This window comes from Poecilia reticulata, chromosome 14 (genome assembly GCF_904066995.2).
Source record: "Poecilia reticulata chromosome 14, P_reticulata-male-v2, whole genome shotgun sequence".
In the NCBI taxonomy this organism is placed as follows: Eukaryota; Metazoa; Chordata; class Actinopteri; order Cyprinodontiformes; family Poeciliidae; genus Poecilia; species Poecilia reticulata.
In genome coordinates, this window is record NC_088843.1 from 3,881,771 (window position 1) to 3,908,904 (window position 27,134).

At 39.1% G+C, this 27,134-nt stretch overlaps 2 protein-coding genes across 4 annotated transcripts in view; both read right to left on the reverse strand.

The window, feature by feature from the left end:
• The window catches only part of nsg2 (neuronal vesicle trafficking associated 2), a 30,983-nt gene extending 29,884 nt beyond the window's left edge, over nucleotides 1-1,099 (reverse strand). The window contains exons 1-2 of the mRNA XM_008426954.3: nucleotides 761-1,099; nucleotides 357-528 (exon numbers count right to left, since the gene is read on the reverse strand). Coding sequence (XP_008425176.1) covers nucleotides 357-485 — 129 coding nt within the window. The 5' untranslated portion in view covers nucleotides 486-528; nucleotides 761-1,099. The remainder of the gene's footprint in view (nucleotides 1-356; nucleotides 529-760) is intronic.
• Nucleotides 1,100-4,131: 3,032 nt separating this feature from the next.
• cpeb4b (cytoplasmic polyadenylation element binding protein 4b) overlaps nucleotides 4,132-27,134 on the reverse strand; it is a 48,079-nt gene continuing 25,076 nt past the window's right edge. Inside the window, exons 4-11 of one of the 3 annotated variants that reach the window (XM_008426957.3) lie at nucleotides 20,622-20,672; nucleotides 16,216-16,239; nucleotides 14,827-14,997; nucleotides 14,635-14,724; nucleotides 14,206-14,324; nucleotides 14,001-14,115; nucleotides 11,911-12,092; nucleotides 4,132-9,517 (exon numbers count right to left, since the gene is read on the reverse strand). In XM_008426957.3, coding sequence (XP_008425179.1) covers nucleotides 9,290-9,517; nucleotides 11,911-12,092; nucleotides 14,001-14,115; nucleotides 14,206-14,324; nucleotides 14,635-14,724; nucleotides 14,827-14,997; nucleotides 16,216-16,239; nucleotides 20,622-20,672 — 980 coding nt within the window. In that variant the 3' untranslated portion in view covers nucleotides 4,132-9,289. The remainder of the gene's footprint in view (nucleotides 9,518-11,910; nucleotides 12,093-14,000; nucleotides 14,116-14,205; nucleotides 14,325-14,634; nucleotides 14,725-14,826; nucleotides 14,998-16,215; nucleotides 16,240-20,621; nucleotides 20,673-27,134) is intronic. The other 2 variants (XM_081615276.1, XM_081615277.1) reach the window with 2 other exon arrangements.

Sequence of the window (27,134 nt, forward strand, 5' to 3'; positions counted from 1 at the left end):
GTATCAACCAAGATCATGTAGCTGACTCAAATCACAACATATAGATAGGAACATATGCTTCAGTGCATAACTTAAGATAATCTTATTCCTTATCAGTCAGATTTAACACCTCTATGAAGAATAAGACTGAATTTTTTCTTTCTTTGAAGTTATTGGAAAAACTCCACCGCATCTCCTCTACTGACAGCGTTTTTGCTTTATTTGTTTCAGCTACTTTATTTGTAAACAGAAACTTGCATCTTCCCTGAGGTTCCATACCTGTCACCAAGTTTGCTTATACCTCAGGCCGGCACTGCTGTCCCTCATACACAAACACAGATAAAACCCACAGAGCTGGTGGGCTGTACGTGTCTCACCTTGTCAGGTGCTTGGCTCTGGAGGCTGCCAACATCCAGAGGAGTGATGAGGGGCACATTCTGAAAGCCGTCCTCAACACTCACAGCTTTGGCCCCTTTGTCCTGAAGATTACTCCCCAGTTTCACCATCGTCAGCTTTGCTGTATCCCTTTATTTCCCTCAAGAGCTGCTCCTGAAAACCAAAAACAGTACGTCTCATGCTCCCCGGAACAAACACAGAGAAATAAGTTCAGAAGTAGCAGATATATTGTCAGTTTGTGGATTTGTTTAAAGGCAGAAATGATTCAGGGTTTGCGATAATATGCAAAAACACGGACATTTTACGCACGATTTTGGCTTTGGAGGAAAAACAGACTATACATTCTCTCACCGCCGTTTTAGCAAAGAAAAGTGATGCCACTTACTTCCAGCTGTTCGTCGTTGTCCGTCCGCCTGCTCTGGTCTGGTCTGCGGCAGCGCTGAGTGCGGACCAGGGGATGGAGCTCTGGGGAGCAGGTGAAGCCGCGCTGCGGTGTCGCTGCTGCTGATGCTGCGGGAAAGCAACACTGCGCCGCCGAGGACAAGCTGGATGTCTGGCAGCGGGTTTTCCGTCAAGCAAAGGCAGCCCAACCCCCTAATCCGAGCACAGCCTCTTCTTCTCCGTGGAGCTACACCCAACCGCTGGAGCTGCTGGCCGCTAGAGGGATGTTTTGCCTCCTTAATCCCCCCGGTCTCGTTTGTTTGGTTAAAGTGGAAGCTAAATTAATGTTGCATTTGACTGTGCCTCGTAAATTCCAGCTTCTACATTGGGAAGGTGGAATCATTTGGAAAACAATATGGAAAACATTATATTATGAGTTAATTTAAATCCAGATGATGAAATAAAAATAGAAATGTTTTAACTAAGAAAAAAAAAACCCACCTGATTTTTTATTTGAAAATTTCTCACATACATGAATACTTCAGCTGTTCATAATCCACACAATGCTAGCTGTATATATATTTTTCAATTAGTCATAGGTTTATAAATGTGTATATAGCCTATATATGTTTAAAATGTGTCTTCATGGCACCCAAACGCAATCAGCATCAGGTGAGTTGTGTCAGTTTTACTTTTTGTCCTACACTGCCATCTGGCGATCTTTTTACTGCATTACAGACTGTAAGAAGCGTAAGATCAGACCATGTGTTGAGTTACATTGCTTTAAGTATTCATACTACATTGAACTTTTCCTTATTTGGACATCTGACAACCACAAACTCATGTTTATTTCATTGTGTTCCATAAACCAACACAAATTGGGGCACAAATATTAAGCAGAAGGATGAAGATCCAAACTGAAATTTGGATGGCAGGCATTTCGCATTCACCCCCCGCCCCCTTTCCTCTAACGTCCCAAAGTAAAATCAAGTAATCAAGCCATAGACAATCTGTTTGTAATTTAATTTAATTTAATTATAAATAAATCTGTTCTGCAGAGGCTTCTGTTAGAGAACATGACTGAACAGCATGAAGATCAATGAAAACCACAGACAGGTCAGGAATGAAATTGTGGAAATGTTTAAAGGAGAGTTAAGCAACAAAATAATGTCCCAAACTTTGGACATTGAGTGTTTCTCAATCATCTGCCAAAACTGAACAGTATACCTCAAGTGCAAACCTCCCAAACTGTCAGGCTTGGAAACTATTGATGAGAAAAGCAGTAAATAGACCCACACTAACTCTGGAGGAGTTACCAATGGCAGCAGAAAATATATTCACCAATACATGTTGTGGGGATGCATTTCTCCATCGAGGGCAGAAAAACTGGATGCAGATACATGCAGGGCAATTCTGGAAGAAAACCTACTAGAGGAAGCCAAACATCTGAACCTTGGGCCAAAAATCTACCTTTCAGCAGGAGAACAGCTCTTTGTATATAAACTGAGCTGCAATGGAGTCATATAATGGCATATGTTCAAATCTGTGGTGGTATTGTGTGTGAAAAGTCTAAATTCTTCTGCAAAGCTCCATAACTTGGATGGTACAGCTTTGACAGCAACTAAACAAGAGGCCCTTTGTTCTTTATACCGTCAAACAGTTCTGTACTGCTTGTGACCAAAATGTTCCAAAAATAATCAAACTGTGGAAGTGAAAAAGAGCAAACATGTTCTGGCAAACCATCTTAAGGTGTCTGAATGAGAATTGAAACATGGCATTGTTGAACAAGGAGGACAGCCTTTTCACTCTGAAAAAATAGAGTATTGATTTCCTTCTTTGAAAAATTGGACTAAGCACTTTATCCGTGTGAATAAAAGCTGAGTAATCTAGACTCTGTGCTGGCAGAAAATAAGCATTTGTTTGGCTGAAAAATGATATCGTGGGGAAAACTTTTTTGCAGCTGAAGCACACTGCCAAGTGGCGGCTTTTATGGTGTAGTAATTTTTTTTTTTTTCATTAACATGTATTACTTTTGGTATGCATCGATTCATATGTGAAATATGTAGCTGCAATTTATTTTTACACATCTTTACCAGGGATGCCAATAAATGAGAAGGTATTATTCCTCTATGATTTGAGTGCAGTTCCACTCATTTATTACCAGTCATAAAATTACAGGGTCCTACAGTCAGTCTGACTTAAGGCTTCACACGGCATGAAGGCATCAGTATGGAGGCCTACAAAACAAAACTGATAGTTATATGCATGGTGGCAAAACCTGGGATTTACAAAATGGGAAGTTTTTCATCAGTAAATTAGTCTACTATAAGGAAGCTTATAAGGAAGTAACTCGATTCAAAAAGTTAAACTTTTTAATAAATGTCTCTACACACAGAGAGACATACATGTAAGCAGTTTATTTCTTTAATTTGATAAATATGTGGGTGGTTACAATAGAAACCCAAACGTCTGTTTCTCAAATATTTAAATTTGACCAATAAGGAGACACATTTTGATACAGACTTGACAATTGTCCAGAGAATCATCAACACCTTCTTTAAAAGAGTAAATCACAAAATATGTTAAACATGCCAATAGAAAGGTGGGTGAAAGGAAAACGTGTGGTAGAATAAGGTGCTCCAGTAACAGAGAAAACAACTTTAGGAGGGTTGTGACCCAAAGTTCATTGAAGAGTTTGGAGACTGACAAGGAGGAGTCTGCACACACAAACCGTCACTTTCCTCATGTTAAGGTCTGAACCAGACTCCATGTCAGAAGTCCTGTGCTGTGGCTGATTGGTCCAAAGTTCACTTCAGATGAAAACAATTGTTGCATTCAATTTTTAAAAAGTTGGATCTTAGGATCAGAAACCTCCTGCTTGTGGTTTATTGTGAACTTTCCACAATCACTAATGATTTAAGGAGCCGTTTCATCTGCTGGGGTTTATCCAGCCTCTTTGTTTAAAGTCAATTCACCAGGAAATTTTAGAGCACTTCATGCTTCTCCAGGCTGACAAGCTTCCTGGAGATGCTGCCTTTCTGTTCCAGATGGACTTGGCACCTGTCCATATTGCACAAAAACATCAATAAGTGCTTCATTAACTACTGCATCGATGCATTTGACTGGCCAGAAAACGTCTCTAATCCAAATAACAGAATTTATGGACTATTATCAAGAGGAAAATGAGACAGTTAGTAAAACAGAAGAGCTGCTGCTGGTAAAGCAACCTGAACTGCCTGTACCATTCAGAGCCGCAGGCTGATCGATACTCGGCTAAATACGGGAAACTCAACGCAAGGAAACATGTCATAGGCAAACAAAACGCAACTTGAAAGTCCTAACACAAAGCATAAATAATCAGACCATAACACACACTTTCATCACAGTTAAGATTTATTTCATTCAACATTTCACATTACAAATATTTAAAAATTATGCATACTGTTATAAATAGTTGGCTGCAAACAATTAAATAACATTAGATTTTTCTTTTTCGTTTCACTAGCACTTCTACAGACCAACTCCTAGAAATATGGACATATCCGTATTACATAACTTAATTAGAAAGGAAAATACAAAAATAGGAACTTATAAAGTGAAATGACAATAAAAATTAAGGTGATATCTTAAGTAAAAAATGCTATTAATAAATACAACAACCTTCCCATACACAGTTAAAAACTATTGAAATCTTGCCATTAAGTAACATCATTAACAGACAAATATTTAAATATTTATTTTCCTTCAGAAAATGTGAACCATATATTGTGGAGCACAATATAGCAATTAGTAAAAACTAGACACTTTAACATATTAAAAGCTTCACCTCAAAAATATAACAAAAATCTGATCAAAATTATAAAAATCAATTATACATTCCAATTAAAAATATACCAATAAACAGCTAAATACATCGTTGACCTAATAATTACAATGCAATCAATCACAGTAGCTTAAAATAAACCAAAAAAATAAGCAAAATGAGCACAAAAACCTTTAATGTTTTAAAAATAACTTCAATTATTTATATTAGTACAAATAGTTTGATTTCTTTTCTTTTTTACAAACACCAGCATGAAAAGGATTACAATAACAGTAGAAAATGACTGTGAAAAACATATTAACATCTTCTTTAATTAAATGTCTGCAATTAAAAATGGCATTAAAGAATTACATTGCAAAGAGTCTTTCTCTGGAAAAAGGTTCAAAAGAAGTATTGCACATAACAACTTGAAGTTAACTTGCAACAATTTACCACATTCAAGTCTTTAAGCTCCCCTTTCCTCCAGATAGGTCTACGTAAGCTCACCGCGACGCACGGCGGGGATGAGTTCTCAAGTCTTTTCAAAACAGTGTTTCTTTTTGTTTGTTTGCTTTTTTTTTCTTTTTGTAATTTTTTTGTCTTTTAAACACGGATGCTCAAAGTCCTGCACTGCCGCATCGGATTAAGTTTTTTTTTTATTTTTTATGTTTATCTCTCCGTCATGTGCATCCCTGCAGAGGTCTGCGGATAAGGGGAAGCGGGGGGGAAATCGACACGAGGGGGTTGAGGGGGGAGAGCTGAGGTGTCCTTAACGTAATAGTTAAACATTTGGTGCACACCACAACAGTTAATTTTAATATCTAATTCATGTACTTGTCATTTTCTCTTTTTTCGTCATGCATGCTAAGGGTTACAATAGGTGCTAGTTGGCAAGTTCAAGAATATATATATATGTATATGTATATAGATTTTTTTTTTTCAAATATTAAAATATCTAAAACACCAAACATCCATTCTTGTGGTACAAGATTCAGCGTTAAGCTTGAACCAGATTTTGCATTCTCCTCTTTATAAGTTATGCTCCATCTATGGAGAGGAAACCAAGACAGAAGTTACCATTTCCTCCAACTAGTACAGCCAAGTTTGGAGACATTTACATCAATTTGAAATTACAAGATTTTCTTCTTTTTCTGTTCCCGCCATGCTTTTATTGAGCAGATCGACCGGAGAACATCTGGTATATGACCAATAAAAAAGAAAAAAAGAAAATAAAATACAAAGACCAAGAGAGCTTTCCGCTTTGGTCTCTCCTCTGCAGATCTGAAGTCGCATCAACACAACTGCGCACTCGTAAAGTTGTAAGGATTCCTCAGCACGGAAATGTATAAAAAGCATAATTGAAAATAATATATATTGAAAGCACTCAACTTTTTTTTGTCCTTTTTTTCGAAAAATGAAACATCTCCATATATGCAGATCTCTCAGTAACAAAAGTACAAAAGCTACCTTTCACAATGTGAAAAATTGAGGTATTGCAAAAAGGAGTTTCCCCATTTTGTGAAAAATGTGCCTAAAATGACTGTTTGGAAAAAAAGACAAAAAAAAGGAACAAAAAATATTTAGAAAAGTAGTGCATAATAAATGTTTTTATGTGCATGACAAAATAATTTAGCTAGAAAACACTGTACCAAAAAATCAGCAGGCCATGTATAAAATAATCTTTTTTTTCATCTCATTTAAACAGCAAATTCTTCACAAAGTGTGTTTTTTTTTTTTTACTTCTAAAATGCTCACCCGCAAAACTGATGCAGGGGCGCAAAGCGACACCCCCCGCCAATATGAGGATTCTCACTAGTGTGTGTTATTAAATCAAGTTTCGGTTCTAACTCCCTGACGTTTAAATGCTCGGCTAGAAGATCGCCACTGAGTGACGGAAAACACCAAAGAAAATGAGGATTATTTTCACCTTTGCTGTGGGAATGTACACTCTAAACTTGCAGAAGTATTTGAGATTAAAAACAAAACCAAAAAAAAAAAAAAACACGTGCCTGACAGAACCACCTCCGCTTTGAGCTGGGGTCTTTTTCTGTGCGTCTGCAAGCCCTGTTGGGTTTTCCACAGATGGTGTTCACTGTTAAATATATCTGCAGCGCCTGCATTGTGTTCAAGGCCAATCTTTGGTTTGTTGTAGTCCACCAGGGCTTAACGGTGAAACAAAAACTGGGTCGGAGTGGTACATCTATGAGCATATATATATATATATAAAGAGAGAGAGAGAGAGAGAGAGAAATTAAAAAGAAACTCTAAAGAAATGAGAGAAAACATAAAAATCCTGACAGGAAATGAGCTACAGCATGACCCACTACTGCACAGCCATCTTTGGTTCCCATGAGCCACTGGGTGCAACCGAACGGGCCTGAAAACTGCATGTGGGTCACGATTGTGTTGTAGTAGTAGTAGAGCACACTGCAAGAGAATATCTTCATTTATGCTTCTAAAACACTGGATGCTGAGTTGGATTCACTTGGCAGCAAAAAGGATGGAGGGACGCCCCCCGCCCCCTCCGTGAATCGAACGCGTGCTGATGATGTGCAAAGCAGATTAACGCAAACTGCACGCTTCATTGAGCGTCGCTTTCAATCTTGGATGCAAAAGGAGCACTTTTGATATTAAAGACTTGGGAGAATTGCACAAATGGGTTTTAAGGGAACCAGCGGAGACGGGCGCTTTCTGTTTGGTGCTGAGAAGGTGGCGCTGCGCAAGCATACTCATGCCCCTTAAACTTTTTTACATTTCAGTTTAGTTTTTCTAGGAAATTCTGTTTAATAAACCAGCACAAAGTAGTACATAAATAACAGGTATCCACCCATTTTCAATCTGCTACCGCTAAAAGAAATTCAATGCTACTAAACTCTGGTTTCATCTACCATCTGAGTTCTGTATGTAGGAAAACTGACACTACATATCACCCTGAATATCTCTTCCACAAGGTAAAACATGGTAGAGGCAGCATCATGTTGTGGGTATCAGGGTGGTCACAGCAGACTGGACGATAGCTGGAGGTAAATAATGGAAAAAATTAAGAGGAAAAGCTTCTCATATGAGATCATTCCTAACCAAACAGCCAGGGCTATAATGGAAGGGTTTGGATCAAATCACGTGTCAGAATGGCCCAGTCAAAGTCCAGGCCGACGAATCTGTGGCAAGATTTAAAAACTGATGTCGAAAGATATTCTCCATCTGGATTGAGATGGAGCAAGCTGCCACAGTTTCCAGTTTATATTTGTAAACTATTCTTTTCCTTCCACTTCATAATGTTGTGTTGGTATATCGTGAAAAGCAGATAAAATAAACTGAAATGTGTGGTTGTAATGTGACTGAAATGTAGAAAAAGATTAAGAGGTATGAAATGCTCCTGAAAGGCGCTGTACCTTCACCTCATGTCCTGAATAATCTGGTTTGGATCCAACAACGAGGCCGCGCTCTCGGTTAGCTGCTAGTCTTGTTCTAGAGGCTAGAAGCGGACATGAGGAAGGGGAAGCGGGGCTGCATTCATCGCTTCGCCTGCCTCTTCCCTATCCTCCCTTAGCCATACATTCCCATGTTACACTGTATACTGTACGATACTTTACTCCGTCCCTAGCACAACCCTGGGTTTGATTACAAAAATAAGGAGGTGATGAAGCAAGCGAGTAGAAAACTGTGCCTGTTAGGTCACTCTCTGTCTGTTGCATCACTTCCCTCTGATTCTCGCTCAAAGGGAAGCTTAACACCAGAGAGTGGTAATGTGTTTTTTTCTTTTCTTGCTTACTTGCCGTGTTTTTCCTTCTTCTACTTAATGTATTCGGCACATTAGCAGCTGAGTCTGAGGTATTGGTTTTTGCATGTGAAAAATGGAGATCAAAACCCAAATCTGTGTTGCCAAAATTTGTTGTGTGGTTTTTTTTCAAGTAACGTCAAAATGTCTGTATGGTCTTGGAACTCGTAAAGAGAGTTTTTCTTTTTTTTTTTCTTTCTTTCAAACAGGGAGAGAAAAGACTCCATTTCTTCCTGCAGCGGGCCCTTTCTGTTCTTCAAAGTTAATTAGAATTCAGCTTTGGTTAACTACAAAAGGGTCTCATATACGGTGTCTTCACTCTTTAAAACAAGAAATAAGTGCACTCTTCTTCAGCAACACCTTTGTTAATCACATTTGCTCTGGAGCTTCTTGCAGCAATAGCAAACTTAATCCCACGTCTCAGAAATAAATAGCCAATGACGCACTTTTTCAGCAGCATTTGCTGTGAAGACTTTGTACAAAAGGAAAAAGGCAACAGCTCTGCTACAATATAAGACAGCTGAATGTCAAATCAAAGGTGTTTTTAAGGGCCTCTTGTATCAAAAGGAAATATTCTTTTTAGAAAAATATGCCAATTGAATAGCAGAGTACCATATCACACATCAAAACTTTCCTATATTTATATATATATCTTCTTTTGAGAACTAATAAAAATATTTCAAAAAATCAGAAGAAAAATAAAATTATGTTACATTTTTTTTCCCCCTAAATGGACATATTTGGATACAATTCCAGTTTTTCTTTTCTATCTCCAAAATATTGATATATATTAACTTTAAATAAAACCAGAAACAAAATGCTGTTAGGTGAAATTAGAGCAAAAAAGGAACCAGCAACAGAAAAGTGCATTTATTTGTACAATGATTTGCGACTCCTGCACTACCTCTCCTTCCCCTGCTTCTCTGTCGCCTCTCCCTCTCCCTCTCCGTCGCTCAGTTCCAGCGGAAGGAGATGTGGCGCGGCCGGTCGCCTCCCTCCTTCACCAGGGGCTTGTGGAACTCGCGGCCGGCGCGGGAGTGGATGGCCGCCCAGCAGTACTCGCAGTAGTACTGCAGGCAGGTGACGTTGGCGCAGAAGAACGGCGCAAACTTGCCGCCGCAGCGGGTCCCCTGGCACTCATCGCACAGCTGGTCATCGAGCACGTATGGCTTCACTTCCACCTGGATGCAGAGATGAGGATTAGACTTTTTCTTTTCCCTAAAGACTCTAGTTCAGTGTTTCTCAACCCTGGTCCTCACCGCCCCCCTGCTCTGCATGTTTTAGATGAGCCTCTATTCCAGAACAGCTGATTCAAATGATTGCATGACCATCAAGTACTGCAGAAGACTGTTAATCACCCAGAGATACAATTCAGGTGTGTGGCAGAAGGGAAATACCTAAAACATGCAGGTCAGGGGGGCGGTGATGACCAGGTTGAGAAACACTGATCTAGGTGATGTAGACAATAGTTTTCTATACATTACTCATTTCAATATTTCATACGTTTTACCACTCAGTGGGTTTTATGAATTCATGGCATGTATTTATATAGCAGAAAGGCTTTAAATATTCAGCCTGAAGAAATGAGAGTGAAGGAGTGGGAGGGAGGGAAGAGAGGAGGACACAGGAAAGAAGGAAAGAAAGTTGCTACTTTCTTTCCATCTGAGTAAGTTTTAAGTAAGTAAGTTAGTAAGTAGCAAAGTAAGAAAGTAAGTAAGTTTTAGGTAAGAAAGTAACTAAGGAAGGAAGAAAAAAGTAAGGAAGGAAGGAGTGATGAAGGAAAGAAGAAAATAAAGGAAATTGTAAGTAAGGAAAACGTGAGGAAAAACGATAGAAAAGAGGGAAACCTGAAACCAGAACTGAAAACTACAAAAATTTATTCCAGACTTTTCCAGATTGCTTTAGACTCATGGAAAGTTGTCTTTACTTTAGATGTTCCCTCCTACCTGGCCAACAATCCCTTCCTGAGTTGCTTAACGTTGTAAATCTTCCCTTGTGGAGAAGTCAAACCAGCATTTGACAAAATCCGGTCAGTGTGACTTCTGCAAGCAGATTTACCTGCTACTTCCAGCTCTTCACAGGGATTTCAAGTGGAACATTCTGGTACTAAAAACCAGCAGATCACTGAACTATACAAAACCAACAATCATATTTCTTGCTAACAGAATGAATACTATCACTGCTTCCTACTGTTATTGGATCATAAAAAAAAAATCTGCTGACAGAAGTCATATGAAGGGAAACGCTTAGACCAGGTTTCAGCCTTAAAAATTGTTCAGTGTTCATTAGAAATGTACCTGTCATATGGGGCTGGGAAATTTTTTAAACATGTTTTGATTTGATATGTTTTCTGAAGCATGAAAAACCTGGATTTTTAATGAAACATCTAGTTAACTAATTGTAAAGAAAAACTTCACAGTTAGTTTAAGAGTTTGGCTCCATTTCGGTTTTAAAGGTCACAGAACATTTTTTAAAGACTCGAGGATCTTTTTAAGGTCACATTTAAATGTCAATTTTCATGATAGTTGTCCAAATGCTGAAATCTCTTATTTTCCTTTTTTAAGGTCAGATTGTACTCCAGGAAGAGTCAACTTCACTTTTCACCAGCTTACTAACTTGGCATTGTGCCATTATTAGCAGATAGATATTGAAAAATCACTCAAGTGTGAAAAAACAGCCTAAAAGAAGTTCCACCAGGTTGATTTTCAGGCATCTTCACTTACTTTTTTGTGCAAACAGTGGATTACATTTGCATAATTCACTGGGTTATGGCAAATTGTGCACAAGTGCTGCAAATATTAGTGTGAATCCTCAAATAAATAAGCTTGCACCATGAGGGAACCACGTGACTGAAACTGCAAAGCGGTGACGCTGAGAAGCAGCAGAGTTCAGAGTTTTGTCTCCCAGCAGAAGAAGCATTATTGGTACTATTGTTTCGAGGCTAACACGCAGAAATGTCACCTGCAGTAGTAAAAATAAAGTGTTTACAGAGATGCTGCAGAGTGGGAGGGGAGATTTCGGCACCTTTGTTCCAGATGCAAGAATCCCATTTACTGCTCCCACACACAATTTTGTGACTCACAGTTGGAGCATATCTACAGCTTGGATCAGCGCAGATCCTTCTGTTTAACAAGAGCGTTACGCAATGCATGGCTCTGATTAAAACCTCAAAAAGTTAGGCCTCATTAGAGTTTATGGACATTCAGCTGAATCGTTGATTCCAAATCTTAAAGCAAGTCTTGTTAAACTGCTGCTAATACGCCTGCTTTTCTACTTAAGTGAAAGAAAAAAGAAAACATGGAATAAAAATTCTTTCATAAGAGAAGGTCAAATAGTTCTTCATGTAGGAGCAAAGTTTGAGACTTTGCACTCCCAGCTTACTGCCTTTCTTCCAACAAACACATTTTACTTTCAGCAAAAATCTATTTTTTTTGCTCATCATAAGGAGAAAGGCAGTGCAGTTTGAGGTAAAGGAACAGGAAGTAAGACTGGGGTGTGGAGACGACTTCAGAAAGAGAGGGGCTTCGAGGAGGGAGGTGGAAAAACACAGAGGCTCCCTTTTCTTTCCACTCACCCGTTTATCGATTTCTCCGTGCTGCAGCTGTACAAAGCGAGCACTGATAGCAGCAATGTAGCTCTGCTGATTAGAGAAGGCGACCCGCCCCGCTCCCTTGGGGTACTTCAGCTCTGGGTCCGTGTCGATGCCTGCGTAGCAAACTCCACCGTACAGGCGGTCCATGATCATGGCCAGTTCCACTGAGGAGGAAAAACGAAAGCAACGTGGTTTTAACAAAATTAGAAACTCGGCACGAAAAATACTGGACACCAAAAATCCAGCATAAATGGCACACATGTTGCTGATGTGAAAACATTCCAAGTTTACATTCCAGTGAGAAAGAATACACACTCTTTTTACTTTTTTTTGTTACATTACAATCATAAACTCCAATGTTAGGATTTTATGTAATTTTCCAACAGAGAGTCGTAAGATTGGAAGAAACATCAGTTTTCAGGACTTGCTCCAGGTTACTAGGTAGATTTAGTGACCAGACCTGTCTAACAATTTAGTTATAACACCTGCTGGATGTTTATGGGGTTTCCTGCTCAATAGTCTTTAAATTTTTATTTATTTATTTATTTATTTTTTTTCTGGAACTGCCATATATTTAGCTCCATCCAGTTTTCCATTAACTATGAACAGTTTCCCAGCCCCCGGTGAAGAAAAACATCCCCACAGCATGAAACTGCCACTGTCACGTTCCTTGGGGACGAGCAGTGCTGGTTTCCTGATAAACAGAACCGGGTTTTACTCCATCTTAGCTGCTTCGTTGCACCATGATGTGGAACCGGGCCGTTCCAAAGATGGGTTCTTCATCAGCTAAACTATGTATAGTTTAATCTAGAACATTCAACCACATCCCATGAACATGGAAATGTAAATGTGTATTTCATTACAAAATCTGCTGAAGAACGTCACAAATATTAAATTGAAACCACAAAGAAAAATAAAAAATCATTGAGTTAATGTGCATATATACATCGGAATGAACATAAAAAGCCTCTTGATGGGTGTGCTGTGGTGGCGCAGGGGTTAAGCACAGCCCACATATGGAGGCCCTAGTCCTCAACGCGGATGTCGCAGGTTCGATTCCCGGCCTTGGCCACCTTTACTGCATGTCTTCCCCTGCTCTCATTACCCACTTTCCTGTCAATTAACTATCAAATAAAGGCCACTAGAGCCAGAAAAATCTTTTTTTTAAAAAAGCATCTTGATGACAGTAGGGCCAAACAAAACATACTCTTTGAATCTCCTGCAAGACTTATGGTAAACTGCAAATGGGATTTTTATGACTTTCTTTCAAACATAACTTTCTTGCACATCTTGCTCCATGAATTTACTACTGAAATTTCTGAAGTTTATTTTATTTACGGGTTTTATAGTAAAGAGGGATGAGAACAAATGCACCCCTCACTTTAGAGATTTTATTTGCAAAAAATCTTCCTTCTAATTCAGAATCAGATGCTACTTTTTGTTGCATGAATATGTAAAATCCCAATAAAAAATTGTCAAAATGTAAGAAATTTTGCAGGGCGCTTCATTTTGTTCTGATTTTCAACTAAAAACCTTTGTTTTATAAACTAAAAATTATGGTAATGACAATTTTTTTTATTTTAAACCATCTTAGGAGTTTACAAAATATTTGCTGTTGATGACCTTGTTCACTGCTACAGCACCCGGACAGAGGCTTAAAGCAAGGCAAGCAGCAGCGCAGACTGAACCAATAATACACATACCACTGTTATTAGGAAACAATACATTTCAATATTCTAAACTGCTCAGCAGGTTGAAAAGAGCTGATTTTAATACCACCAGTGTAGGTCAATGCCTGTGTAGCTTTATTACCCAGCAGGTCTGATTACACCGCAGAGAGGAGTATTAAGCAAATGGGGACAAGGCAGGAAAAGTACAGAATGGTAATGTATTATTTTTATGCAGCGATCAGAAACAAACAGCAGGAAAATTTTAAAGAGCTCAAAATATGGGTCATAAATGAGGTATAAGTCCAGCCCGTATGCACTGTGCGTACCTAAAATTCAACTGTTTTTATTAGAAATACTCATTTGTTTTCAATTTAACCTCCAGAAGAACAGAGTGACAGATACCTGCACGGAGCGGACGGGGAACTCCTCCCACAAAGATAGTTTTTCTCGGGTCCAGAGGCTGAGATCCGTCCATCACAAAGTCACTGTCGTTCAGGTTCCACGGGCGAATCTGGACCTGAGGCACAAGCACACAAAAAGCTCACAAAAGAAAAAAAAAGCCAGAACAACAAAGAGAAATAGAAAAACTGTGTGACTTTAAACTAACTGGCTTGTCTTTAATGGTAGGGCTGGAAACACAGAGGTACAGTTTGCCGTCCTCCTCGATACAGGCGTCGATCAAGGCCTGCACCGAGCTTTCGTCCTGGAACAGCAGGAAGGCATAGCCTGCACCAAACACAGGCAGGTCATTCAAGTACAGAAACTTCAGTTTAACAGACCGATTATTGTGACTGTGTATCTGATCCCTGAATTCAGGCATGTGCTTTATGTCCTGAAGTGGTCAGCCTCTACTAAACAGGTGTAAACTTTATAGATGCTACTAAAAGGGATTCAGAGTGCTACCTAAAGTCAGACCCATATGGATGAAGATGACATAATACAGGTATTGAGGAAACCAAGAAGCAGATTACATGTGGCTGGAACTTTTATGTGCTATGTCACCAACACGCAAACAAGTCTAACTTATTTTCAATACCTTTAGGAGGAAAATAGGATTTGCTTTCTGCTTTGTGAGGCCAGTCCACAAACAGGTGTCCAAAACGCCTGAAGCTGGCAGTTATCTCATCTGAAACAGAAAGGAAAATGATTAAATATCAATTTAATTCAAACACAAAGAGCTTCTGATATGAGAGAAATAAGTCTTTGTTTTTCATTTTAATGACTGTACCTTCGTCTATGTCTGGGGGCAGTCCGCCAACAAAGACCTTGCGCGAGTAGCGTTCCACGCGCTCTCCGTTCTGATGTGGGAAGCAGTGTGGGGAGCCGAGGCCCGCGAGACCCTGGTCAGCTCGCTCGTCGTCAGGGAAACTGTCCTCCATTGGAAAGAGTGAGGAGTGGCCTAAAAGAACATAAGAAGGTCAGGAGAATAGATTTAATTCCCAAGATGAGAAGAAAAGGGTAAAGATAAGTTATGTCATAATGGTGATGATGACTTCTATTTTATAGATTTTCGATTTGGCAAATGTGCAGAAAAAAGCAAAAACTGAGGGAATGATTCTGTTTTTCTTTGTTGCGGCATGTTTAAATCTTTTATAACTAAAAATGTCTTCATCGACTTGTTGATCTAACGAAAACTAAACAAAACAAATTAATTTGTAGCATGCAAACCTAAGAGCCGTTTTGTCAAAATAGCTGTGGAACCCTGCAGCTCCTCCAGAGTTAGCATGGAGCTCTAGGCCGATTCTCAGCTGATTCTAGGCTGATGGTTATCAGAGTTAAGGGGGGAAAATAATCAAACCTACACTTTTCAGAAGAAAAGCTTAATGCCAAAAATGATTTCCCAGCCAATTAATCTACTTAGCTGGTAGATAACATCAAATTCAAATAGTTTGTGGTTGAAACATGGGGAAAAAGTTTAACTGGTATGAACACTCTGTGAGGCTGCTGTTTAGGAAGCATTTTATAAAATTAAGATTAAAAGAAATATGTAAATATGTAAAGTAAAAAATGTCCAAAATGTTGTGTGCTCTTCTTGTGGAAGTTACTCAACTGTAATGATTTCCCACGAAGCAGGCATGCAAGCTTAATCACACAAACACAGCAGTCCTCTAAAGTCTGAGTACTTTCACTGTGGAACATGTGCGTGGTGGAGGCTAAGCCGTCCCATCCAAACTGCCCTGAGCTGCTTTATAAAGCTTTATGCGAGGGTGTTAGCCTCAACTTCCACAGTGTGACGTGTGTGTTTCCGCCGCAGAATTGGGTAAATGACATACGACGCTTTGTGTACCTCGCTGCCTCATTAACTCTCAGCTAAATGCAACACTGGTTTAATGTTGCAAAACGCAAGTGAGGAAAGGAAATATGCAAAGAGTGAAGCCTAGTGAGAGGAAAAGACACAGTTTCACAAGTTTATAATGAGACTCAACATTTAGACAATTTTGCACACACATGAAAAAATTTATTTCAAAACATGGGAATCAAATTTAAAAAGAAAAGAAAAACATGCAGGCGATATTAAATAAATCAGAAAACAGTTTGTTAAATAGAAAAAAAAATTAAAATGGTTAAAACATTGTATTCCACAGATGGACATTATAGATTTATGAATATGTTTTACCTCGTCTCCTGCTATAATTCCTGGCTGCATGTGGAACGAGGGAAAAAAATAATAATAAATAAATAAATCAAAGTAGAGGCTGTTTGTAAATATTGCATAATAAAGCAGAGCAATAAAAGTGCCAGGTGGTTCATGACAATGTGCTCCACAGTTAGCTCGCCTGCTAGCACTTGATTCTGTTAATCAGCGCTGAATCATAATCAGCTTGCAGTACTTTTCTCACAGAAATATCAATTTATGTAAGCAGGTACAGAGTGGGTGCATTTATTTTTTTTTTATAGATTTGGTTTTTGAATCAGTATGTTCAATTATTGGAAAAATGATTGGTTTGAAGTGCTCGAGCAACAAAGATGGCTGCAGCAGATTATAAACAAACACCTTTTCAAGAAGATGTTTTTTTATCAAATCTTGCATGTTCCCAAAATTAGAGAATTACTGAAACATTTATTTATTCCAGTAATCCAGCAGAAAGAGCTAGCGCTGAAAAGCACTGAAAGAATTGTTCCCGTCGCCAGTAAAATGAAATCAGCGTCTCCATAAATCTTATCATCAGAGGGAAGCATGAAGCGATCAAATTTACAAGCAAATGGCTGCAGTGATTATGACTTAATAAAACAAAGTTGACAGAAACCAGCAGATTAACACGGCAGTATCAACAAATTCTGTAGTTTAACACAAATGATGCAAAGTTGTAGCCCAAGCCCAAAATAAACCTGTGGGTTTTAGCACTTAAAGCATCAACGTCTTCTTGAAAAGGCTTTTGTTTCAAAACTGCTGCAGCCATCTTTGTTGCTCGAGCACTTCATACCAATCATTTTTCCTTCCACTCAACTTTCCATTATTAAGCTATAGTAAAGTTCTATAAGCAGCCAGCTTCTTTAGCAGTGACCTTTTCTGACTTACCCCCTCCTTGTGGCATGTTTCAGTCACCTGAAAAACTGTCAAACCAGCAATCTTCTGCATGACTGGCGAGGTCATAATGTGAAATTTTTAGATTTAAAACCATATACAGTACATGTTGTGTAACATTTATTTTCGGAGAAACTGAATTTCAGAATTCCATTAGCTGCAAGCCACAGTCATCCGAAATGTCAGAATTGTATCACTTTGAGTGTACTGACCTGAATTTGACTCTTTAGAACCAAATTACTGGAATAGATTTAGATGATGTTCTAAATTATTGTGATGGACGTGTGCATTGTGCTTATTTATGCAGAAAGATTGAGAGAAGAAGGGTCATCTCAGTTCACCAGAGAGGATCGGTACTCAATACAGAACAGGCATTATCATAAAAAGCGAGGCAATTAAAACACAATGTAATAAAGCCCACAGGATGTATAGTTAAAAGACTGAATCAGGCCCAAATAGGCCATTGTAACCCTGGAGACACCCGAAGCTAAACCTGGAAATGCAGCGTAACTGCAAAAAGAGCAGCTTACAGAAGTATCCAAGAAAAGAACCGTGTTTGGACTTTAATCTGCAGATTTGATTAGTTAAGCAGTTTTAGCAAAACACTGTGTAACTGATCCATTTTACTGAGCTTCACTGCAAAGTAATAAAAGAAAGTAAGTGTGCACAATTACAGGAAACAGCGAGGGAAGATGTGAATTAATCATGCAGAGAATAAGGAAGAAGCAGAAATGAGACTGAAGCGTATCACTTTGCCTAATCACAGCCAATCAGGGGACCTGATACGATTCAAAGATGGCGCTCTAACGTCAGCGCTTCAGTCAAACAAAACAATGCTCTGTGAGGCTGGTCAAGCAGCTCCAGCCTGAGAACGGAGCAGTTTGTATTTGAAAAAAGTAATGTCTTTTGAGTCATAGTGTATAATTTTCCAAGCGGAGGCAGTGGAAGCAGTTGGGGCAACATAAGGATGAAATATAGAGTATTTAAAAACAGAAGAGTTTAAAAACAGCCAAACACAATCTCCAATTGCAAGAACCCGGAATGGGTGAAGAAGCGGCCGGAACGCGGCGGCAGTAATCCTCCCTCAGTGGACATTCCAAACCAGATGGACATTAACTCTGCTGTGGAAGGTCAAAGGCAGCCAGAAACTGAGAAAAATACTGAGAGGCAGTAAAGCAGATTGAAAGAGAGCAGAGAGTGCTATAAAAAGATGTGTGTGTGCGTGTGTGTTTGTGTGTGCGTGTATATGCGAGTGTGAGAGAGAAAAATAGATTAGAAGCGATGGAGAAATGAGCTGATAAAAAGCCGTGTGGGGGTGAGCAAAAATGAGAGTGACTGGAGGGAGAGAGGATGGGGGGAGGAAGAGGATGAGGAATGCAATCTGCGTATCCTTATGAGGCAGAGAGAGAAAACCAGGACTGGTGTGCAGCCTCTATCCGCTGGCACCATCTGTCTCAGGGCACCATGACAGCTCCTGACCATGTGATCCAAACCATGTGACCCAGCAGGCTTTTCAAGAAACTACTGGCAGTTCCTGTTTTACCCGCTGGTCGAAGCCCGTACAGATGACGTTAAAACACAACAACCACAGAGCGATGAAGGAAGAGATTGCATGACCGACAGTTTAAATCTCATCTCTAAGAAAGATCCTATTTTGCAATCAAGCTCACACGCACAAGCACCACAGGAGCTCACTAATTCCAGGCAAAATCTAGGACATCTTCCACAAAAAATCTTCTGTATCTATCAAACCACTGCTTTTTTAAAAAAATCATTCAGTTTCATTAGATTTTTTACACCCTTCTCTAATTCAAGAACAAAGTAATAGATGCAGCCACAAATAAAACAAGAAGGTAAAGAATTGTATATACAAGTATTCAAGCCTAAGCTCCTCTGCAAGTGAGAAAGTAAATGATTAGTTTGCCTTGAGTTCCAGAACAACAAAAGATTCCCATCAGCAAAACGTCATTAGAAAGACGATATCAGCCTCCATTTTAACAGGATGGAGATATGGTTGGAAAAAAGAGGCGAAAAAATGTTTAAATGGTCTTTGAGTAGGAAAGCGATTGGAGTTGAACTAATGGGCCAATCAAGTCTAAAATATTGTTGTTGAGACTGGCAGCAGTTTTATATGCGCATTCACCGACCCCCACCCTTCTTATCCCCCCTCCCCTCCCGACACACAAAATACTTTGTGGTATTCTGATTTAGTAATGTAATTATATTAGCTGTGTTACCACCCCCACGCCACTAGAGGCAGTAGCAACCCCGAAAAGATGCAACTAAGGAGCAGATTTAGACTATAGAATTTGGTAAAAACGGTGAGTTTTGCTGAAAGACACAAGCTCAAATCCATGCTGAGTGGAAATCCTTCAATCAGTGCTCCTCTGCAGCACTGATTGGCTAAGCAATGTAACGTGATCCTTTGCAGCAAGTGATGGCAAAGCGGGGCGTCATCACGACTTTACACAGGTGTGTCTTTATCTCCGCGGCAGAGGCTCCGCCGAACCCCTGAGACCGACTCACCGAACCCCTGGGGTTCGATCGAACCCAGGTTAAGAACCACTGGACTATGTCAATGTTTCAAAGGGACGTGAGCTACCAGATTTTGGAGGAAAGCAGCATCCTAAAGATTTCCAACTTAAGCTGGACTTAAATTCTTGAATGTAATTTAAGTCCAGCAAGAAAACAGAGCAATATTAAAATATGATCCCAAAGATTTTTTCTCAAGCTTTAGAAGCACACCAAGAATTTTGCTTTTGACTGTTATCGGCTAATGTTCAGTTTGATCGGTGGGTCAGAATTTCAAAAGTTCACCACTTTTCGGATCAGTGAATGCACCAAGCTAAGTGCAACCATCTCATACTGACAACACTCTTTGGTGTGGACTTTCTTAGACTCAAAGTTAAATATTTTGACTATTAACAGTGTGTTTCACATGTATTGCAAACTAACCAGCTATTTAAAAGGAAACAGTTTCAGTCACTTTAGATAAGGCGGTTAATTAAAGTACAGAAGTATTGCTCTATTTCTTGACCATTGAACCTCTCTTTTGGGACATGCTGCACTTAAAAATGTTGGGAGGGAATAAGACACAAAGGTGACAATTTCAGGAATGGTAACCATGCTAACTACTAATATAACATGCTAGGACACATTTAAAATGTCAACTTGGTCATTCTTTGTTTTTATTTTCAACAGCCATCAACTGCCCTCTCAAACACAGGGTGTAATACTATGTTTCTACCTCCAATTGTGTTAAACAAAAGCTCAGAAAAAAAAGACAACTTTTTAGTCCTGCTGTCTAAAATCCTTATAAGCAGGTTAAATGTTATACAAAAACTACACATTTGCCTCAAAATTATGATTATTACATCTTCACTTTATTTAAAGTTTCCCACTCGACGTGATTTGCATATAAAATCCTTTTGATGACTCATCTTTCAATTTCAGGGTAAGTAGACTTTTGGGGAATGTGTTTAGGTTGCCATACATACCGTTAAGGGGCAAAGGGTTGTCCGCCCCAGGGTGAGGGAACCCCAGACGACCTACACAGAAAAACAGAACAAAATGCGTTTCATATAATATCTTTATTCTATTTTAACTCTGTGCAAGTCTTTCCAGAAGACAGTCTAATTATTCCTAAAGATCCAAGGTTGGAACCGAAAGTAAATAAACTTTAGGATTGGACCAAAAGTAAAGAACAAACTATAAAGTTGGCTTTTATGATAATGGTGCAGGCTCCAGAAATGAAAGGCTGTTTCTTTTAATGGCAACCATAACCGGAAACGAAAGTGTAATAATTTAGCCATCCAAACTGTATGACTTCGCAGATTTTAGTCTGGTTAGTAAGCAGACTAAAAGGTGATAAGGCTCACCTGCTGCAGTATATGACAAGATAAAAGGTAAGAGTCAAGACACATCACACTATCTGAATAAGACTCACCCTGTAGCTAAAATTGGCTAATTACGTTTCCCTAATCCAATGTCCACAACTTCAGAGACCCTCTACACATATAACAGATCAAGTGTTCAGGAAGTTGAGGAGCAGTTTCAAATTGGGATGTTCTAATTTAGAAGTTTGAAGTTTTTTGAGTCAGTGAAAAATACAATGATACACACCATGTTTTGTTTTGTTTTTTATCCAGACACTTCAAGGTTGTGTCTACATTCCTAAAGTGTTATCGTGGATAATCAGCCACAGTCAAACATTTCCATCTCAGCAAGAAAAAGCCAAGAACTCAGAGACAAAAAGATTCCATCTCTTCTGGACGTCTGACGGGTTAAATTCCAATGGAACATTTCTGCACTTTTTTTAGCATATGGAAATGACAAATGGGAATAAATGTACAACTTGACTGATGTTTTTTTTTTTTTTTTCTTTTATGGGTAGGCCAAACCACACAGTGATGGATGAGCACATGGCAGACTGAATCATGGTTGTATAGAAAATGACCAGCAGCTCCTGTGGAAGGCTGTACTGTAAGAGTTACCACAGGAAGTGCAGTTTCTACTGGGCCTTCTTATAAGGACCATTTCAGGTCCTGAGACCTTGTCCTGACCACATGCAACACTTAAAAAAAAGAAAAGAAAAAGTCAGACAATTAACACATGAGTGTTTTATGAACCATCACTGACATGAACTGGTAAAGGTTTACTATTTGAAGTTGAAAATGTCATTAACTCTTCACCAGTCCGTGGTGGGTTTGCTGTGAGAGATATTGATGCTACTACTTGAAATACTTTCCATGAGCACCACAAACAGAACTCATCTCAGCTTTTGTTTTTGGTGTACAAGGACAGGGCACCAGTTAAAAGCAACCCAGATATGACACAATCTCATCCACTCTTCCATGCCAGGACAAAAGCTACATTGCTCTTTTGAAATCAGAGCTTGGACGGTCAGTTGGAGCCTCTTTTCCAACCTCGGAGATTAAGCAATCACTTAATTGCTGGAAGACAATCTCCTGTCCTTTTCTTCCTAATTAGGAAGAAAAGGACTAATTTCTTCCTAAAATTAGAAAGAAATTTTAGGAAGTGGCAGACTTCACAACGGTAGTTGTGAAGTCTGCCACTTCACAACTACCGTTCCAGTTCTTCATGCAACACTTTAGAGGTATGTCAACCAGAAAACCCAAAAATGTCCAGAGCCATCACCACCAGAATGAATGTCCTCCACCTCGGGGATTTGGTGCCGGAGGTCTTTTATACCTTAGAATTTAGTTTCACTATGTATTTTTCATATATGAAATTACAACAAACTGGCTTTTTGTTAGATACTGTGGCTACAAAATACAAACCATCTCTCTCCTTCTCATTCAACTCCATTTTCCAATCTGTATCCTCATACCATACTTTTTACACTGAGCAATTTGCAAGGGCCACCTCCCAAACACACAAATACATGTTATGATGCCAAACAATCTTCAAAGTTATGCAAGGCCCGCTTGCACCAGAAAGGATAATGAGATGAAAGAGCTGAAATAGTGCAGCCATTGTTGTGTGGGTACAGACCGCCTGGTGATTGGTGCATTCCGATGCCCCTGTCACAAGGAAATCTGTGGGCCCCTCCTCCACACTCTGCGAACTGAACTCACAGAACAGAGGAGACAGAACCGTAGGGACTGACCCGAACCAAATAAAGACTGCAGTGTGACTCTTCACTGCAGAATTTACCTATTTATCTCCCCATGTGAATTAGCCAGGTAATAAACACAAGGTGCACATAGTTGCACCATCTGAAACTCAAAGTCCAACAAAGCTCCAGGCTGTCATTACGGACTTTAAATCTCTGAGGAGTAAACAGGTACACCATAACCCAGTGTGTCTGCAGGGTTGAAATGTGGCTGCTTTGTGAAGCTTATTTGCATGTTGCTGGCTGCACACAAACAGTCCACTTTAAAACACATGTATGAACAACCTCGCACAATACAGTGGTGTGTTTATGTGCGGTGGACGAACAGAGGAACCCTTTCTGTCAGTCGGAACAATGCTGGAAGGGATTCAAAGCCACTTCTTCTGTAGACATTTTGTCTCGCCTCTTCCCTTGCTTTGTTGTGCTCACTTTTGTTGAACACGTTCAGTTCAAATGAGAAATTTCAAGATTTGCTGTATTTATTTTGTGTTCTTTCTACATGGATGCATTTGTGTGACAAATTGAAAAAGTGAGCACTCAAAGACCACCTCTTGTAATAATGTTTTTTCTTAACTGTCCTCCATGGGAAAAAGCGCAAATTTACTCAAGCTCTACAAAGAAAAGAGCAAATTTACTCAAGCTCCACCTGTCATACTATTGTACAAGACTGCACTATAATTATGAAAATTATGACTGTAAAATTTGATTGCTTCCCAGATCTACACGTCAAATGAAAGGATGATAAGTCCGGGAGACGATATGGTGTGCTTCGTGGTTTCACCACTGTGCACTGTACATTTAACTGACAATCCAGAGTATGAGGGAGAAAACAATTAGGACGACTAAGGTGAAAAATGTGCTGTGATTCAATTTACTATAAACATAATAAACGCTAGTGTCAAATAAAACTGTGTCAAAAATCTGATACCATAACATTGTTGGTAATAAGGATTTTTTACTTTTATTTCTAATATTAAAAATATTTTTTACTATAAGCTCTGACAACAGAACACAAAATCACGACTGGATGCACATGAGCTTTGCGTGTTTAGTTCTAAAATAATAAAAAGGTATTCATGAGAAGAGAGCCTGTATTTCAACGTTTTTATTATCTTGTTATTGTAGCAGTGGCTCTGATTTTATGCGTTTCACAAGGTGGTGCCCTTTATAGACATTTTATTGTGTTCAGTGGGATAAAAAAAATAATTTTCTTATCTGGTCCTTACTTTTTTGTAAGGACGTTTATCTGTTCAGATGGATTAGAAAGAGAACACAAAACCTGGCTACTTTGAGTCATTTATGACCAAACGTCCCCCAGTTTAAAACAAAAACAGAGTTAGCTTAGCCACTATTTTTGTCCAACCCATTTCTTCCACTAAAGCATAAAAAAGGAGCCGTCTCAACCACAACCCGTTGCTGAGCCAGAGATAAGAACCGCTAATTTTGGGTTCTGGAGGCAGGCTTGTGCACTTCATTAAACACTTCAAATGTTGAGAGCTTAAAATTATGCCATATATTAAAACTGTTAGCAGAATCGCTTTTCGGCACAGCGTTCAACGTGACATCATGAGACTCAAACCGTTTTGCTTTCGTGTTGTTCCCCCTGTTTGAAGGACACACCCTTTATTATACACGAGTGTGTTCAATTAGACAGGTCACGTGATGTGACACACAATAATTCAATAATGAAAGAAAAACAACAACAAATGAGAGCACAAAACATTCATAATGTCAACACCCCCACTTGCTCACATTTGGGTAACTTCCTGACCCTTAACATTTCAACCCAAATACATTCATGATACACCAAACATAAACACTTCATACTTCCTTAACTTAGTCTTTGTTGCTGGTTTCGTTAATACATCTGCAACCATTTCATTAGTTGGACAGTACTCTAGAGAGACTTTTCCTTCATTTACAACTGATCTGACAAAATGATATTTAATATCAATATGTTTACATCTTTGTCTATACACTGGATTTTTGGCTAAGGATATGGTACCCTGATTGTCCTCATAAATCTTAGCTAAGTAATCCATACCATCCATGTTGAACAACAGTTGTTTCAAGTATAAGCATTCCTGTACAGTAGCAGCTAGTGCCATGTACTCTGCTTCACATGTAGATAGAGCTACTGTAGGCTGTCTTTTAGTCTTCCATGAGACTAACGGACCGTCTTTATTTAGACTCATACAGTAACCTGTTGTACTTCTTCGATCTGATGCGTCACCTGCCCAATCTGCATCACTGTATGCATGTATAAGGTTATCACAGGCACCCCTTTTAAAACATAGTTCTTTATCTTGTGTGCATTTTAGATACCTGAAAACATGCTTTACAGTATTCCACTGCTCTGTGGTTGGGTTTGCAAAGTACTGTGCCAGTTTACTTACTACATAGCTTAAATCTGGTCTTGTACATGTTGACAAATAGATTAAGCTTCCTACTACCTCTCTGTATTTTCTGGCATCACTCATTATTTCAGCATTATCAGCATAGTTAAGTTTCTGCTCACAAGGGGTAGTTCGCGGCTTACAGTTCTGCATGTCAAACCTTTCCAGTATTTTCCTCACATACTTCGATTGTGACATTTTAATACTGTTAGCATCTTTCTCAAAATCAATGCCAAGAAAATGTGTCAACTTTCCTAAGTCCTTCATCCTAAATTTGGATGCAAGTTTCTCTTTTACATCTCTAAGGATATTCGTATCACTGGCAGCAATAATCAAATCATCGACCCATATAATGATAAACACAGTTTCAGTATCAGTAATCTTTGTGTAAACACAATGATCAGCAGGGTTTTGAACAAATTTGTTTTCACATAGGTAGTCATGCAGCATTTTGTTCCAGTTTCTGCCTGACTGTTTAAGTCCATAAAGAGATTTTTGCAGTTTATACACCAGTCTCTCTTTTTCTTGGGATTCCTTCTTGTAGCCCTCTGGTTGTTCAATATAAAGTTCACATTCAATTGGGGCATGTAAATATGCCGTCTTTACATCCATCTGGTGAACAAACATGTTCTCCTGTGCCACCTTTTGCATCAGCACTCTGATGCTCGTCATGCTAGCAGTTGGTGAAAAGGTTTCATCATAGTTCACACCTTTCTTTTGACTGAATCCTTTAGCAACATATCTAGCCTTGTATTTGTCTGATCCATCACTGTTCCTTTTGATTGCATACACCCATTTACCCCCCACTACAGCTTTACCCTCAGGTAAGTTGGTCAGGGAAAAAGTAACATTGTCCTTTAATGACTGCATTTCCTCATCCATGGCTGTAACCCACTCTTTTGCATTCACAGATGTTACAGCTTCTTGGAAGGTTTGAGGTACTCCACTTATCAGTCTGTAACAATAATCAATGTTACCCATCTGCTCTTCATCAATGCCACATACATAGTCATCTAAATAACCAGGTTTCTTTCTCTCTCTGACAGGGTATCGCCTCTCAGGTTCTTCACGTTTTGTTGTTTGACTGGTACTCGCTATTGGTTCTTCTTCTGTCCTCAGTTTATGGTCAGAAACATTTACTGGATCAGCATCTGAACTTTTGGTTGCTCTAGAACCAATTCTAATCATATCATCATCATCATCCAAAGTTACATCCGTCTCATTTTTCTCTTTGGATACAAATTCCACAAGCCTGTGTTTCTGGATTTTCCTGCTGTTTGGATAGTAGACCATATAGCCTGGACTATTCTTGTCATACCCTATAAAAATGCCTTTTTCACACCTTGAATCCAGCTTCCCTTTCTCTCGTTTATAAGTGTAACAAACACATCCAAACTTGTGCATCCTAGAAATGTTAGGCTTCCTGCCTGTCAACATAAAGTAGGGCGTTTGCTTTGTGCGATTATTAAAACATCTGTTTCGCACTACAGCAGCTGTCTGAACTGCATATGGCCATAACATTTTTGGTAACTCACCATCGATCAACATACATCTAGCCATGTCAAATAGAGTTCTCCAGTTTCGTTCTGCCGTACCATTTTGATGTGGAGAATATGGTGCTGAGGTCTCGTGTCTGATACCATTTCTGCTCAGTAATGACTGGTACTCTTTTCCTGTGAATTCTGTACCATTGTCTGACCTCATGCATTTAACCTTTCCATGTGGGGCCATGTCAGCAATAAACTTTTCAGTAGCTTGTACTGTGTCACTCTTGTTTTTCAAAAAGTATACAAAGACTGCACTGGAATAATCATCTGTGAAGGATAATGCATATCTGTGACCACCTTTAGACATTGGGTCTATAGGTCCTGCTAAATCTGTGTGGACCATTGCTAGTGGTTCTGTAGCTCTTGCATCTGGTCCCTTATTCCTAGTTTGAACAAATTTTCCTTTTGTGCAGACTTCACAATATGGCTCAC